This window comes from Eriocheir sinensis, chromosome 20 (assembly GCF_024679095.1).
Source record: "Eriocheir sinensis breed Jianghai 21 chromosome 20, ASM2467909v1, whole genome shotgun sequence".
In the NCBI taxonomy this organism is placed as follows: Eukaryota; Metazoa; Arthropoda; class Malacostraca; order Decapoda; family Varunidae; genus Eriocheir; species Eriocheir sinensis.
The window spans coordinates 12,307,015-12,319,852 of record NC_066528.1 but is presented as its reverse complement, the minus strand read 5'-3'; the positions used below and the strand labels follow the sequence as shown (position 1 = coordinate 12,319,852).

The following is a 12,838-nucleotide window of genomic DNA, read 5'->3' as shown; positions in this document are numbered from 1 at the left end:
GTTTCAGCGGGTAGGAATATACAGTTCCTCACTATCCTTTTTGCGAGTCCTGAAGTGTATTTCTTTAGATACCTGAGCTTCTCCTTGTTAGTCGTGATATTGTCATTAATCACTCCATGAAAGGCGTCGATGAAAGACGGGTACTCACAGGGGTCTCCGTCGAATACGGGTATATCCTCCCTAGGCATTAATCCTTTCAAGTTGCTTACTATCAAGTTCTCCAACAGTTGCTCGTTTCTTACTCTAGTGGACGGCACGGATGTGCGACCTTCCGGCGTAACTAACGTGGCCTGACTACAATCTGCACCTTGGTGGTTCATATTCGCGCAACTAGGTGGTCGTGTCTGGGATGCGGTTCTCGTATATTCTATTGGTATTCTTGGCTGGAAAACCTCGGCGCCGGCGTTAAGTTCTCGCGACTTGACAACTTCTTGCGACGCTCTGCTCACTACGCCTGCTGCTCCTTCATCACCAAACGATATTTCCTTTGTGCTCATGACTTCAGCAAGAAATCTTAATTTCTCTTCCTTTAGCTTTAGTCTCTCTTCTCTCAACTTTAGTCTCTCTTCTCTCATCTCTAACTGATAGTCCCGATACTCATCTCGAGACACCACACACGCTCTCTCTTCCTTATTAGGGACCGAACGTCCACTCATTTTACTTATCCTCGAATTGCGAGAGACGATCGATCTCTGCGACACCTGCGAAGCACTGTCTTTTGGATTCACTGTATCGTCTACATCCTCGTCCATTTTCGTCGCGGCTTCCTTGAGTCTCTGGCGCAAAACGCTCTTATTCACTCTATTGCTAAGGCCCCTCTTACTCAGTTCCTCCCTTAACTCTTCTACTGACAATTCCTCCATGGCGGCCAAAGCAGCTAAATAATTGAAATACTCTTACTTGAGAAACAAGACCTCTGTTCTGCTGGGGCGTCTGAGCTGTCCTGTGACCTTGACGGGTGGCTGGTTGGCGTGGTGGCACCACCGCGGGTAGGCGAGCGGGGCAGGGTGTCGTCCCGTCCGCTGCTCCGCGGGTAGGTGAGCGGGGCTGAGTGTCCGCCTGCTGGGTTGGACGCGTCTTGCCCTCGCCTCCACTCCTTAGAAGGGTTTTGAAACTGTAGGCACCGCACTGCTTTCCCGGGTATTAAGGTGGTTGAAACTCCCAGACTGACTGAATTCAACTTTAATCAGTATTTCTTCACATCAGTCTTGGTGTAATCGTTTCTGCAAATTAATAATAAGCCTTAGACGTACGAAACTTAAATAAATTAGACCATGAATTCCTGCGTAATTACTCTTCAATACAAACAGTTCTATAATATCTTGGTCTGTGTCACGAAGATAACAAGTAACGGTTAACTCCGTTAGCCTTAACGATATATTATAAATAACTTTCCTGAGTAATCACTCTTCCTTACAAAGCACACACACGATATATAAATTATCTCATCACATACATAAATCAAACAAATAATAGAACTATTAACATACCAAAACGTGTCCTTCTCCAAACTCAACAACAGTAGGCTCCTTCCACAGTTGGCTCGTCGCTGTCTAGCACACGGGTTCGATCCCCTTAATTGGCACTCATGACTCGTCTCCTTGCTCCTTGTGTCTCTCGGGGACGAGCACACGTCTCGTCTCTGTCGGGGCTGGGTCTGCTCTGCCCTTCCAGTGCTTTTCCCGCTCATTCCCGGCCTAGGGGCGGCGTGGGTACTGTAACGAATCCCACATGTTTGTTTGAAACTCTGAGGGTGAGGTCACAGTGCCACCTGACAGATGCGGTCCAGATATACCTCATGTATGGTAAACATTATCACTAACATCTGCTGTTGCAACACCTCACAGACGAAGCCAACATACAACACATACCTACCGTGATACACACTAAAGTTTGACGGCGATCGGGATACGGAAGATAAGAAAAACGGGCGATCGTCTTATTATCGAGGTTGAGGTGGCACTTGCTGGCTCAGGCCTATGGTCCCAGGGAGGGACGGCTGTGTGCTTTCCACTACCATCACCCGGGTTACCTCTATTCCTCTCTTCGCAATCATACAGTCAAGTTGACTGCACTTACACACAATCTCTCTCTCTCTCTCTCTCTCTCTCTCTCTCTCTCTCTCTCTCTCTCTCTCTCTCTCTCTCACACACACACACACACACACACACACACACACACACACACAGAGTTCCGTAGTGCAGTGGCTAGCGTGCTCGCTTCACAAGTCCCGGGTTCCATTCCCGCGAGGATGGGAAATGGATGGGCAGTCTCCTTAAACCGTTCCCCCTGTCCACCCAGCAGTGCCGGGCGTCAGTCGATGGCTGTGTCCTACCTCCCGGGCGTGTGTGGGGGTGAAATGTCAGCCGTATTCAGAGATCCGTCACTCCTGAGCTCCGATCACAGTCGGGGAGGGCCTGGCTGGCGATCGCGAGACTAAATCGAGCGGTCATGCCACACACACATCAGCGGTGTAGTTGATAAACGCACTCAACTGCCATCCGACAGGCCGATGATTGCGTCATGCTCAGGCTGAAAACATGATTCTCTGACAGGAGCAGCTATACCCTACCATGAGCAGGGAGATATGTGTGTGTGTGTGTGTGTGTGTGTGTGTGTGTGTGTGTGTGTGTGTTCGAAGTATCTAGAGGTCAGCTAACGCACTCCAAAACTCTGTCCGGCAGGGTACACGAGTTCAGCACGTGATCAGATCGTGAGGGAATTTTACAAACATACGAGTCCCTCTTAGTTGCCCAACATACACCTGCTTCTTTACAAGGTGTGTATAGCCCTCCGCCGCCTCTAAGTCCCCGTAACCCTTAGAGTCTTGTCCTTATATAAGCGTTCTTTTATTAGACGTTTTTATTCACGGAGTGCCTTAAGCCGGGCTGGCCGTCTGCTGGTTCCCTGGCTGACTGGCTGACATCCTTCATGCTAACCGCCACTCCTTCCTACTCCCTCCCAGCCTCGTGCCCCTCACGTTGCGACAGGCTCTCTAAAAACGACTTAAGGATGCTGGGAGGCACGTTCGTCTCTGCAAAGTGGCTTTTGGTCCCCTCGATCACTACTGGATTACTACTACTCGGGAGTTTGCAATGTACGAAGAAGGAAAGAAGGTATGTGGGGTAAGGTATGTAAGGTAAGGTATAAGGCGTGGAAAGGTGTGTAATGTAGACGGAGCACACCGACATGTATGAGGAATAAAATGTTAGTCAGTCTGTAGGATGGACCGCTTCGTTTGTCACAACACCGATTAGGGAGAGAACCCCAAATGGAATAACAGAAAATTAAAACTCGTTTGATATTAAAAGAAGAAAAAAAAAACTCTACGGAAAGAAACATATTATTCATGACAGTAAGCCTACCAGACTTTGTAATGTAACACCGTAATATGCAGAGTGGAATGAGTAGGAATTGACCGCTAAGCAATATACAGAACAATATGGTGCCAAGGCTGTTACAAGGAAGAAAAGCGTATCAAAGGAACGGAACATTAGGAAAACGGCTGCCCAGATCATCAGTCAACCCTAACTTAAGAACATAAGAACATAAGAACGCAGGAGTCTACAAGAGGCCGGTAGGCCTGTACTAGGCAGCTCCTTTGACCCTAAGCTCCCGTGTATCTAACCCCACCTAATATCGCTGTCCATGAATTTATCTAGTCTATTTTTGAATGTGACAATTGTATTGGCACTCACCACATGACTGCTAAGCCCATTCCACTCATCCACCACCCTGTTAGTAAACCAATTTTTGCCTATGTCCCTGTTGAATCTGAATTTATCCAGTTTAAACCCATTACTTCGTGTCCTACCCGGTTCTCTTACCAACAACACCTTATGAATGTCTCCCTTACTAAAGCCCTTCATCCATTTATAAACCTCGATCATGTCTCCACGCACCCTTCGCCTTTCTAGAGAATGCAAGTTTAACTGTTTGAGTCTTTCCTCGTATGGCAAGTTTCTCAACCCCTGAATCATCTTAGTCATCCTCCTCTGCACCGATTCTAACATTTTGATATCCATTCTATAGTAAGGTGACCAGAACTGAACCGCATAGTCAAGATGAGGTCTAACTAATGCTAAATATAGTTTGAGGAAGACTTCGGGGCTTCTGTTGCTTACGCTCCTTGAAATAAATCCCAGTACCCTATTAGCTCGATTTCTAGCTTGAATGCATTGTGCCCTTGGACGGAGATCAGAGCTCACTAAGACCCCTAAATCCCTCTCGCACCCAGACCTGCTTATGAGAGTGTCATTTAAGCAATAGTTATGTGAGGGGTTGTTCCTACCTACACTCAGAATACTGCACTGCCCTACATTGAACTCCATCTGCCATTTATCTGCCCAGTCATACAATCTGTTGAGTTCACCTTGGAGAATACTAGCGTCCTGATCCGACTCAATTACTCTACCGATCTTGGTATCTTCTGCAAATTTACTAACATCACTACTAATTCCTGTATCTAAGTCATTGATATAAATAATAAACAAAAGTGGACCTAATACCGAACCTTTTGGGACCCCACTCGTAACACATCCCCAGTCAGATCTTTTACCATTGAGTTGCACTCTTTGCTTCCTATTGCTAAGCCACGCCTTGACCCAGTTCAAAACGTTACCCTCTACTCCGTGAGCCTGTAATTTAAGCAACAGTCGTTGGTGAGGAACTTTGTCAAACGCTTTACTAAAATCAAGATAGATTACATCATAATTTTCATCTCTGTCAACCGCCTCAAATACTTTATTGTAGAAGGACAAGAGATTGGTGAGGCATGACCTACCTTTTGTGAACCCATGCTGCGAGTCGTGAATTAAGCTATGTTTCTCTAAATGCTCCCGAATGTTCCTGGCTATTATGGACTCCAGCATCTTGCCTATAACCGATGTTAAGCTAATTGGGCGATAGTTTGAAGCAACCGACCTGTCCCCCTTTTTAAAAATCGGCGTCACATTAGCTACTTTCCATAGGCTCGGCACATAGCCAGTATTTACCGACATCTTAAAGATGTCGGTTAGTGGATCACCGAGTACATCACCTAATTCCTTTAATACCCTCGGAAATATCCCGTCAGGACCTGGCGACTTGTTCTTCTTAAGCTTATTGTGAGGGAAAACGGGAGGCCACGATCTGTCGCCCTCAATATTAAGATTTAATAGCCAGGAATGCCCTAATAGCCCTTTGGAGAGGAAAACCGCACAAAATAAGGGTGAGTGTATTAACACAAACAAAGACAACAAAACGACCACAAGGTAATCAAACCACTGTAGTGTGCAAAAAGGGTTGGCCTGCTGAGTCACCGGGGTTGGGTGCACCGGTTGTAATCCTCTCAGCTAAAGGCCAGGGAAGTGAAGTCCATAGGCTGGAGTGCAGTGGGAGACAGCAGTGGTGACTTGGTCGGGCGGTTCAGCCAGGGGAGAAGCAGCAAGGAGCCCATACACGCAGCTTTCCCAGCGAGACGAAGGACCAGCGTGAGGCTGAGAAGGCGAGGTGTGCACGATGTGGTGGTGAGCTGGTGTCTGCCTTAGCCCGCTAGCCGGGCTATGACGTCGGCTCGGAAGTAGGAGGAGCCAGGGCGGAACGAGGCCGGCAGACTTAACAAGGCCGGCAGATTTAACAAGGCCGGCAGACTTAACAAGGCCGGCAGGGCGTAGTTACCCCTCACACGGCCCCCCAAACAAGAATCTGCTGGAAGAAGATTACACCAAAAGTTAACAAGACCTGCTCAGTAGGTCAGCACCCAAATTATCTTTGCCTGCCACATGAACGACTCTGAACTTGTAGGCTTGAAGAGACAAAGCCCAACGAAGCATTCTATCATTCTTTCCTTTGAATGTTGACAGGTACAAAAGAGGCTTGTGATCTACCTCTAAAATAAACTCCTAACCGCGTAGGTAGAAGTCAAACCTGTTGATGGCGAAGACGACTGCAAGGCACTCTCGTTCAATCGTGGAGTACCTTGTTTCACGGTCGAGTAACTTCCGACTGGCATAGGCGACGAGATGTGGACAGTCGCTGTAGTACTGCAGAAGGACTGCTCCAATCCCGCGACTGGAGGCATCGGTCCTCAGAACGAAGATCAGATCCGGGTTCGGCAGACGAAGCACTGGTGGCGAGACCAACTTATCCTTGAGGTGTTTGAACCGCACCAACAAGTCTTCACTCCAAGCCAACGGTTCGGGAACATTCTTCTTGAGCAAGTCTGACAAAGGGCCGGTGTATTCAGCTGCCTGCGGGATAAACATGAGGTAAAATGACACAAGCCTAAGGAAGGCTTTGAGAAGTTTCTTGGTGGAAGCATGATGGTGATGGCATCGGTCTTGTCATGCTGAGGTTGAAGATACGTCCCGTCGACGATGAATCCAAGGTAACGAATGGAGGGGACTCCGAAACGACACTTGGATGGCTTGACGGTGAGATGATGTTCCCTCAACCGTTCCAAGACTCCTCGAAGAGCTTCTAGATGCGTGGACCAGTCCTTTGAATAAACAAAAATATTATCGAAGTAGAAGGAGACGTTAGAGATCCCACCAAGCACAATGCGCATGAGGCGTATGTAGGTAGCACAGGCAGTAGAGAGACCGAAGGGCATGCGGCGAAACTCCATCAATCCTAGGTGGGTTGGAAAAGCTGTGAGAGCTTTGGCGTTGTCTGTGAGAGGTACCTGGTAATACGCCTTGCACAGATCCAACTCGCTGAAATACTTGGATCCTGAGAATTTATCCAAATCCTCGGTAATGTTGCAGGTGGGTTCAGCATGAAAAACTGTGATGGAATTTAATTGGCGATAGTCAATAGCCATTCTGTAGGAATTGTCTGGTTTCCTTACCATCACAACAGGAGAACAGCGAGGAGAGGACGAGCGTTGGAGGATTCCTTGCTGGAAGAGTCTCGACTTCTTGTCTGAAAGACGGCTGAAGATGAACGGGGACGGGATAAACCTTGGTTTGGACTCGGTCGGTCGTGGTGAGAGTGATGTCGCGTTCTAGGGTAGTGCAGTGACCTGGAACATCTGAAAAGACATCAGCAAATTCTCGGAGGAGATCTTCAATGTTGGCGTTCTGGTCCCAAGTGAGGGATTCTCCTACCTGAAGCTTTCTAGTAGCGGGGACCTCTAAGGAACTCTGTGTCGTCGGGAGCTGAAAAACTTCGTTAGAAACTTGCTCCTCGATGACTGCGGGTCCATCTTTCCCAGGCGCCGAGAGTGCTTCTAGGGTGGCAAGTTCATCCAGGACCTGTATACACTGATCTTGGGCCCTGCGATGGTACTTTTTCAGGATGTTGACGTGGAAGACTTTAGGTCCTTGGGGAAGATCAAAGAGGTAGTCTACTTTACCCCATTTCTGTAGGATCCGGTAGGGGCCCTTTCAGGACACAAGGAGCTTGCTGGTGTCGCTGGGTAGAAGAAAGAGGGCCTCGTCTCCTGGGGTGAAACTCCTACCTTGAGACTTGAGGTCAAAATAAGTCTTGTAGAGGCGGCGGCTGACTTCAGCGTTCTGGGCGGCGATCTTGCTACATTCCTCAATTTATCCCGTAGCTCCAGAACGTACTGGAAGCTGGTCCGTTCTTCCTGTTGAAGGGTCTTGTCCTCCCAAAGGTCGCGCAACACTGAGAGAGGACCACGGACGCTGCGACCATAGAGCAGCTCGAAGGGCGAGAATCCTGTCCTGTCACTGGGAGTTTCTCGGAGGGCAAACAGAGTAGGTGTTAAATACCTGTGCCACTCACGTGGTTTCTCGCTGCAGAGCTTCCTCAGGATGGCTTTCAGGGGACCGTGCAGCCTTTCAATGCGACCGTTGCCACTGGGGTGGTAAGGCGTAGTAAAGATCGGCTTGACCCCCAGCAGTCGATGTAGTTCTTGCATCAGGGCTGAAGTGAATTGGGTCCCACGATCAGACAGAACTTCACGAGGGATGCCGACTCTGGAGAAGATGGTAAGAAGAGCTTCAGCAACTGAGATAGAGTCGACATCCTTTAGTGGCAGGGCCTCAGGGAAACCTGTGGAAAAGTCGATGAGAGTTAGGATATACCTGTGTCCGACTGAGGATGGAGGGGAGAGTGGTCCAACCAGATCAATGGCAACACGAGCAAAGGGCTCGGTAACGATGGGCATAGGCTGAAGGGGAGCTGGTCTTACTCGCCCCTTTTGAGAGAAGCGAAGAACGGCAGTGTACTCTGATGTCAGTACCCATCCCAGGCCAGAAGAATTGATCGGCGACTTTCTGTTCAGTCTTGCGATGGGAGTAGTGACCAGCTAAAGGGTTCTCATGTGCTACATTTAATACGATGGGCCGGCACTTACGTGGAACGACCAAACATAATTTTCCCAATTTCTCTGGACGCCGTGAAGTAAGGCACTTCCGGTAGAGGAGTCCTTCTTGGAAAAGGAACTGAAAGGTGGAGTTGTTGCGAACTTGGTCAATCTCTCCCGTTGCAGCCTTGGCTCGTGCGACGGACAGAGTATCGCAGGACATCTGAAGACGACCAAACTCCTCAGGGGTGACGGACAGTGGCTGGAGATCAGGAAGATGAAGGGGATGAAGGCGCTTCATCCTAGCCGTCGAGGCTCGAGTCTCTACTACACACACCTGTGGGGAAGTTGAAGAGACTAGAGAGTCAGGATAGACAGGGGCTGACTTGGCAAAGCTCTGGGCAGGAGGTGTAATAACGTTGGAAGATGAGGGAAGTATAGCGGGTTCAGAAGCAGGAGGCTGAGGACCGTAGTCGAAGGCAGGGTATGGCTCCTTAGGGACCCGTACCCCAGGGACATCGCCAATCAAGACGCTGGCAAACTTGATGGGAGCCAGGACTACGTCAGTCCAGCCTTCAAAGTAGGGACAACTGACGTAACAGCGGAGAACAGGGAAGGTGTCAACCCGCCCCAGGTAGTCGGCCACTTGACACCGGCGGCAGTTGGTGAGGTCGGCATCAGGGAGAACTTCGTCGGCCACGACAATGCAGGTACACCCAGAATCCCTAAAGATGGAAGAGGTCCACGATCCATTAACAGTACCGGCAACAAGGGGTCGAGGAACACGGTGCTCAGAGAGGCAAAATCCTACCGTGAAAGGTTGAGATGGAGGACTCTCTTTGAAGGCCCGTGGATTCTTGGGACACCGGGGCCTAATGTGGCCTAACTCACCACAGCCATGACACTTGATGGTGGAGGAAGTAGTCGGTGTGGATGACGTGCGAGCTGGTGGTGACGTCTTCGCCGTGGGCTTCAAGGGTCGAGGAGCAGGTTTGGCCGAGGATCGACTGGAGTAGTGTGCCGTGGTCCAATCATCAGCTAGCTGGACTGCGCTGTCGAGAGACGAGGGTCTGTGCTCTTTGATGAAAGTGCGGAGGTCAAGACTCAAAGAAGCCAAGAACTGGTCCAGTACCATGAATTTCTTCAAGGAATCAAATTATGTCGGAACCTTAGAAGCCTCCAACCAGCTCTGGAATAGACGGGTTAAGTGAACAGCAAACGGAGTATAATTTTCCCCGTCTCTAATCTTGGCAGAGCGGAAATCGAGGCGATATCCGTCTGAAGTCTTCTTGAATCCTGCCAGCAAGGACATTCTCAGCGCGTCGTAATCACTGGTAATCTCAGGAGAAAGAGAGACGTACAACTCTGCTGCTTTTCCTGTCAACAGACACCCCAACCTGACAGCATACGTATCCTGGTCGAGCTGTAACAGTTCCGCTACTCTCTCAAAGCGAGTGAGATAGGTAGCTATATCCTCTCCGTCCTGGTATGCTGGTAACTTGGGACGAGCAGCTGCCTCAGGGATGGCGAGAATGGCAGGCTTAGGCCGGCCCTAGACGTAACTGTTTATCTGAACGATATAACTGATCAGATAAATCGTTAAGATAAAACTGACGTGTAGGGGGAAATTTGCGCAGATTTTGATCGTTTCAGATGAACTGATCGAGCGGCATGAACAGTTGAATCATTCAAACTTTTTATCTGAACGATCTAATGATTGTTTTCCTTTCAGATGAAAATCTCACGTGTAGGGGGAAAACTGTACAGATTATCAGTCTATTTGTGACTTAAATAAAGTGTGCACGCCTTTTCCAGCTTTTCAGAAATACTTCATTATGAATCGCAAAACATTGGAGGAGTTTATTGACATTTACCAAACCGAAGAGTGTTTATGGAAAGTTAAGTGCAAAGAGTATCATAACCGTGACAAAAGAAACGCAGCATATGGAAAATTAATTGAAAAGTTAAGAGAAACAACACCTGATGCACTTTTTGCCCTTTTTACACATAATGCCACAGCTAAACCTGCTAGAGCCAGAGATTCCTCCTCCTCGGATGACATTACGGAAACTGTGGTGTGGAAGCGATGAAAATTGTAACGATATATCGGAATGGTGTAGGGGCAGCGACGTCAGATGGCTTGCAACGATTTTTATCTGATCAGTTATATCGTTCAGATAAACAGTTACGTCTAGGGCCGGCCTTACTTTGCGCGGACAAACGCATTCGCTCAGTTTCAGCTGTAAGTCGAGCAAGTTCTAACCTTTCCTGTCGCTCCGCTTCTTTCCGTTCTTGTCGCTCCGCGGCTCGTTCTTCCCGCTCGTAGGCCTGCATCTGGATGACATATTGTCCAACGTCTGTTCCCGAGAAGCCTAAATCCACAGCCTGCTTCTTAAGTTCCTCGATGGAAGCCATGGTAAAGACAAATGTAACAAATGAAGAAATACCAATACCCAAAAGAAATACCAAACAATCAAAACATAAGGGAACAACACCTCGCTATAGCCGACAAACACAACGTGGACGGCAGTAATAAGACTGTAGAAAATCTGTCAGTCTTGACACTGAAGCAATAAAAGAGATTACTCGCAGTGTACAAAAAAGTATACAAAACAGTACACAAAACATCAACTTACAGGAAAGGACATCTGTAAGGAACTCACTTCCGGGCCTCAGACAGTGAGTGCGCGCTCAAGGCGATTTCAAAGCTATAATCCTTCCAAGGGACTGGAACAACAGATTAAACAATTAATCAGACATGTCCAAAGGCAAGAATCCTGGCAAGGTCGCCACATGTGAGGGAAAACGGGAGGCCACGATCTCTCGCCCTCAATATTAAGATGTAATAGCCAGGAAGGCCTAATAGCCCTTTGGAGAGGAAAACAGCACAAAATAAGGGTGAGTGTATTAACACAAACAAAGACAACAATACGACCACAAGGTAATCAAACCACTGTAGTGTGCAAAAAGGGTTGGCCTGATGAGTCACCGGGGTTGGGAGCACCGGTTGTAATCCTCTCAGCTAAAGGCCAGGGAAGTAAAGTCCATAGGCTGGAGTGCAGTGGGAGACAGCAGTGGTGACTTGGTCGGGCGGTTCAGCCAGGGGAGAAGCAGCAAGGAGCCCATACACGCAGCTTTCCCAGTGAGACGAAGGACCAGCGTGAGGTTGAGAAGGCGAGGTGTGCACGCTGTGGTGGTGAGCTGGTGTCTGCCTTAGCCCGCTAGCCGGGCTATGACGTCGGCTCGGAAGTAGGAGGAGCCAGGGCGGAACGAGGCCGGCAGACTTAACAAGGCCGGCAGATTTAACAAGGCAGGCAGACTTAACAAGGCCGGCAGGGCGTAGTTACCCCTCACACTTATCTATCTCATCCTGAACTACTTGCCTGGTAATGATTATATCCCTCAATTTATCGCCATCCCCGCCCTCGTACACCTGAACTCTTTCCGGTATAGTCGTTCGATCCTCCTGTGTGAATACTGAAAGGAAGTAGTCGTTCAACAATGTGCTCATATTTTCGTAATTTTCTACTAGCTCCCCTGTGTTTGTTTTCAGCGGTCCAATTTTCTCCCGTGTTTTTGTTCTATACATCTGAAAGAAGCCCTTAGGATTACTTTTCGCCTCATTTGCTACTTTGATCTTATAGTTCCTTTTTGCTATCCTGGTGTTTTTCTTAACTAATCTAGATAGTTCGACGTACCGGCCCCTGAGATGTGTTTCACCATTCTTTATTTTCTGATAAATTCCCTTCTTTAACCCAATCTCGTGTTTTAGTCCACGAGTCATCCACTTAGGATCATTGTTTTCTTTTCTAAGTGTTCGCTGTGGTATATGCTGTCCTTGCCCCTCTACTATTACTCTAACTAAGTCATTGTAAGACATTTCTACCTGGTTCTCCTGCCTCTCCAATCCGCAGTTCTGGCCCTCATGAATCCCTAAATTATCCCAGTTTACCCCTTCAAGATGTCTTCGAAGCCCCTCGTAATTTGCTCTTCTGAAATCTGGCACTAACACTGGGTTTGGTTCGCGGGTTACCGCTCAATCTAAGCTAAAACGAACCGTTCTGTGGTCACTATTTCCTAACTCTCCGCCCACCTCCAACTCACGTAGCAAGTTCCCATTATTGGTTAGGACTAAGTCTAATACGTTATCTCCTCTGGTAGGCTCAGTAACTACCTGCTTAAGGAAATTATCTTGTATAACTTCAAGAAAGTCCTCCTAGGTCTTCCCAGTCTATCTTCCTATAATTAAAGTCCCCCACTACGCAGACATTTCTACTCATACTCGCCCTGCCAATCTCCTGTAGTAATATACTCGTGTCCTGCCTGTTAAGGTTAGGTGGCCTGCACATAACTCCTAGAGTTAGTTTTTCTTTCCCTTTGTAAACGTCCACCCAAACTGATTCTGAATCCATGTTAGTTTTGACTGAATTGTTAACTAAACATTTAAGTGAGTCTTTAACATATAGAGCAACTCCACCTCCCTTTCTGCCCCTTCTGTCTTTGTGAAACATCTGATAACCCGTTATTTCAAATTCTGATCTAAAATTTCTATTAGCAGTGTCTATCCATGTCTCAGTGATCGCTATT

At 48.0% G+C, this 12,838-nt stretch overlaps 1 protein-coding gene across 2 annotated transcripts; it reads right to left on the bottom strand.

Moving 5' to 3' along the window:
• Positions 1-5,220: 5,220 nt before the first annotated feature.
• Positions 5,221-10,224, bottom strand: LOC127001185 (uncharacterized). 2 transcript variants are annotated; one of them, XM_050865396.1, is made up of 2 exons: positions 5,959-10,224; positions 5,221-5,688 (listed from the first exon to the last, which is right to left on the bottom strand). In XM_050865396.1, the coding sequence occupies exon 1, from the start codon at positions 9,384-9,386 to the stop codon at positions 8,073-8,075; it is 1,314 nt and encodes a 437-aa protein (XP_050721353.1). In that variant the 5' UTR covers positions 9,387-10,224; the 3' UTR covers positions 5,221-5,688; positions 5,959-8,072. The 2 variants fall into 2 exon arrangements, with proteins under 2 accessions (XP_050721353.1, XP_050721355.1); XM_050865398.1 differs by having other exon boundaries at positions 5,221-5,685.
• Positions 10,225-12,838: the final 2,614 nt, after the last annotated feature.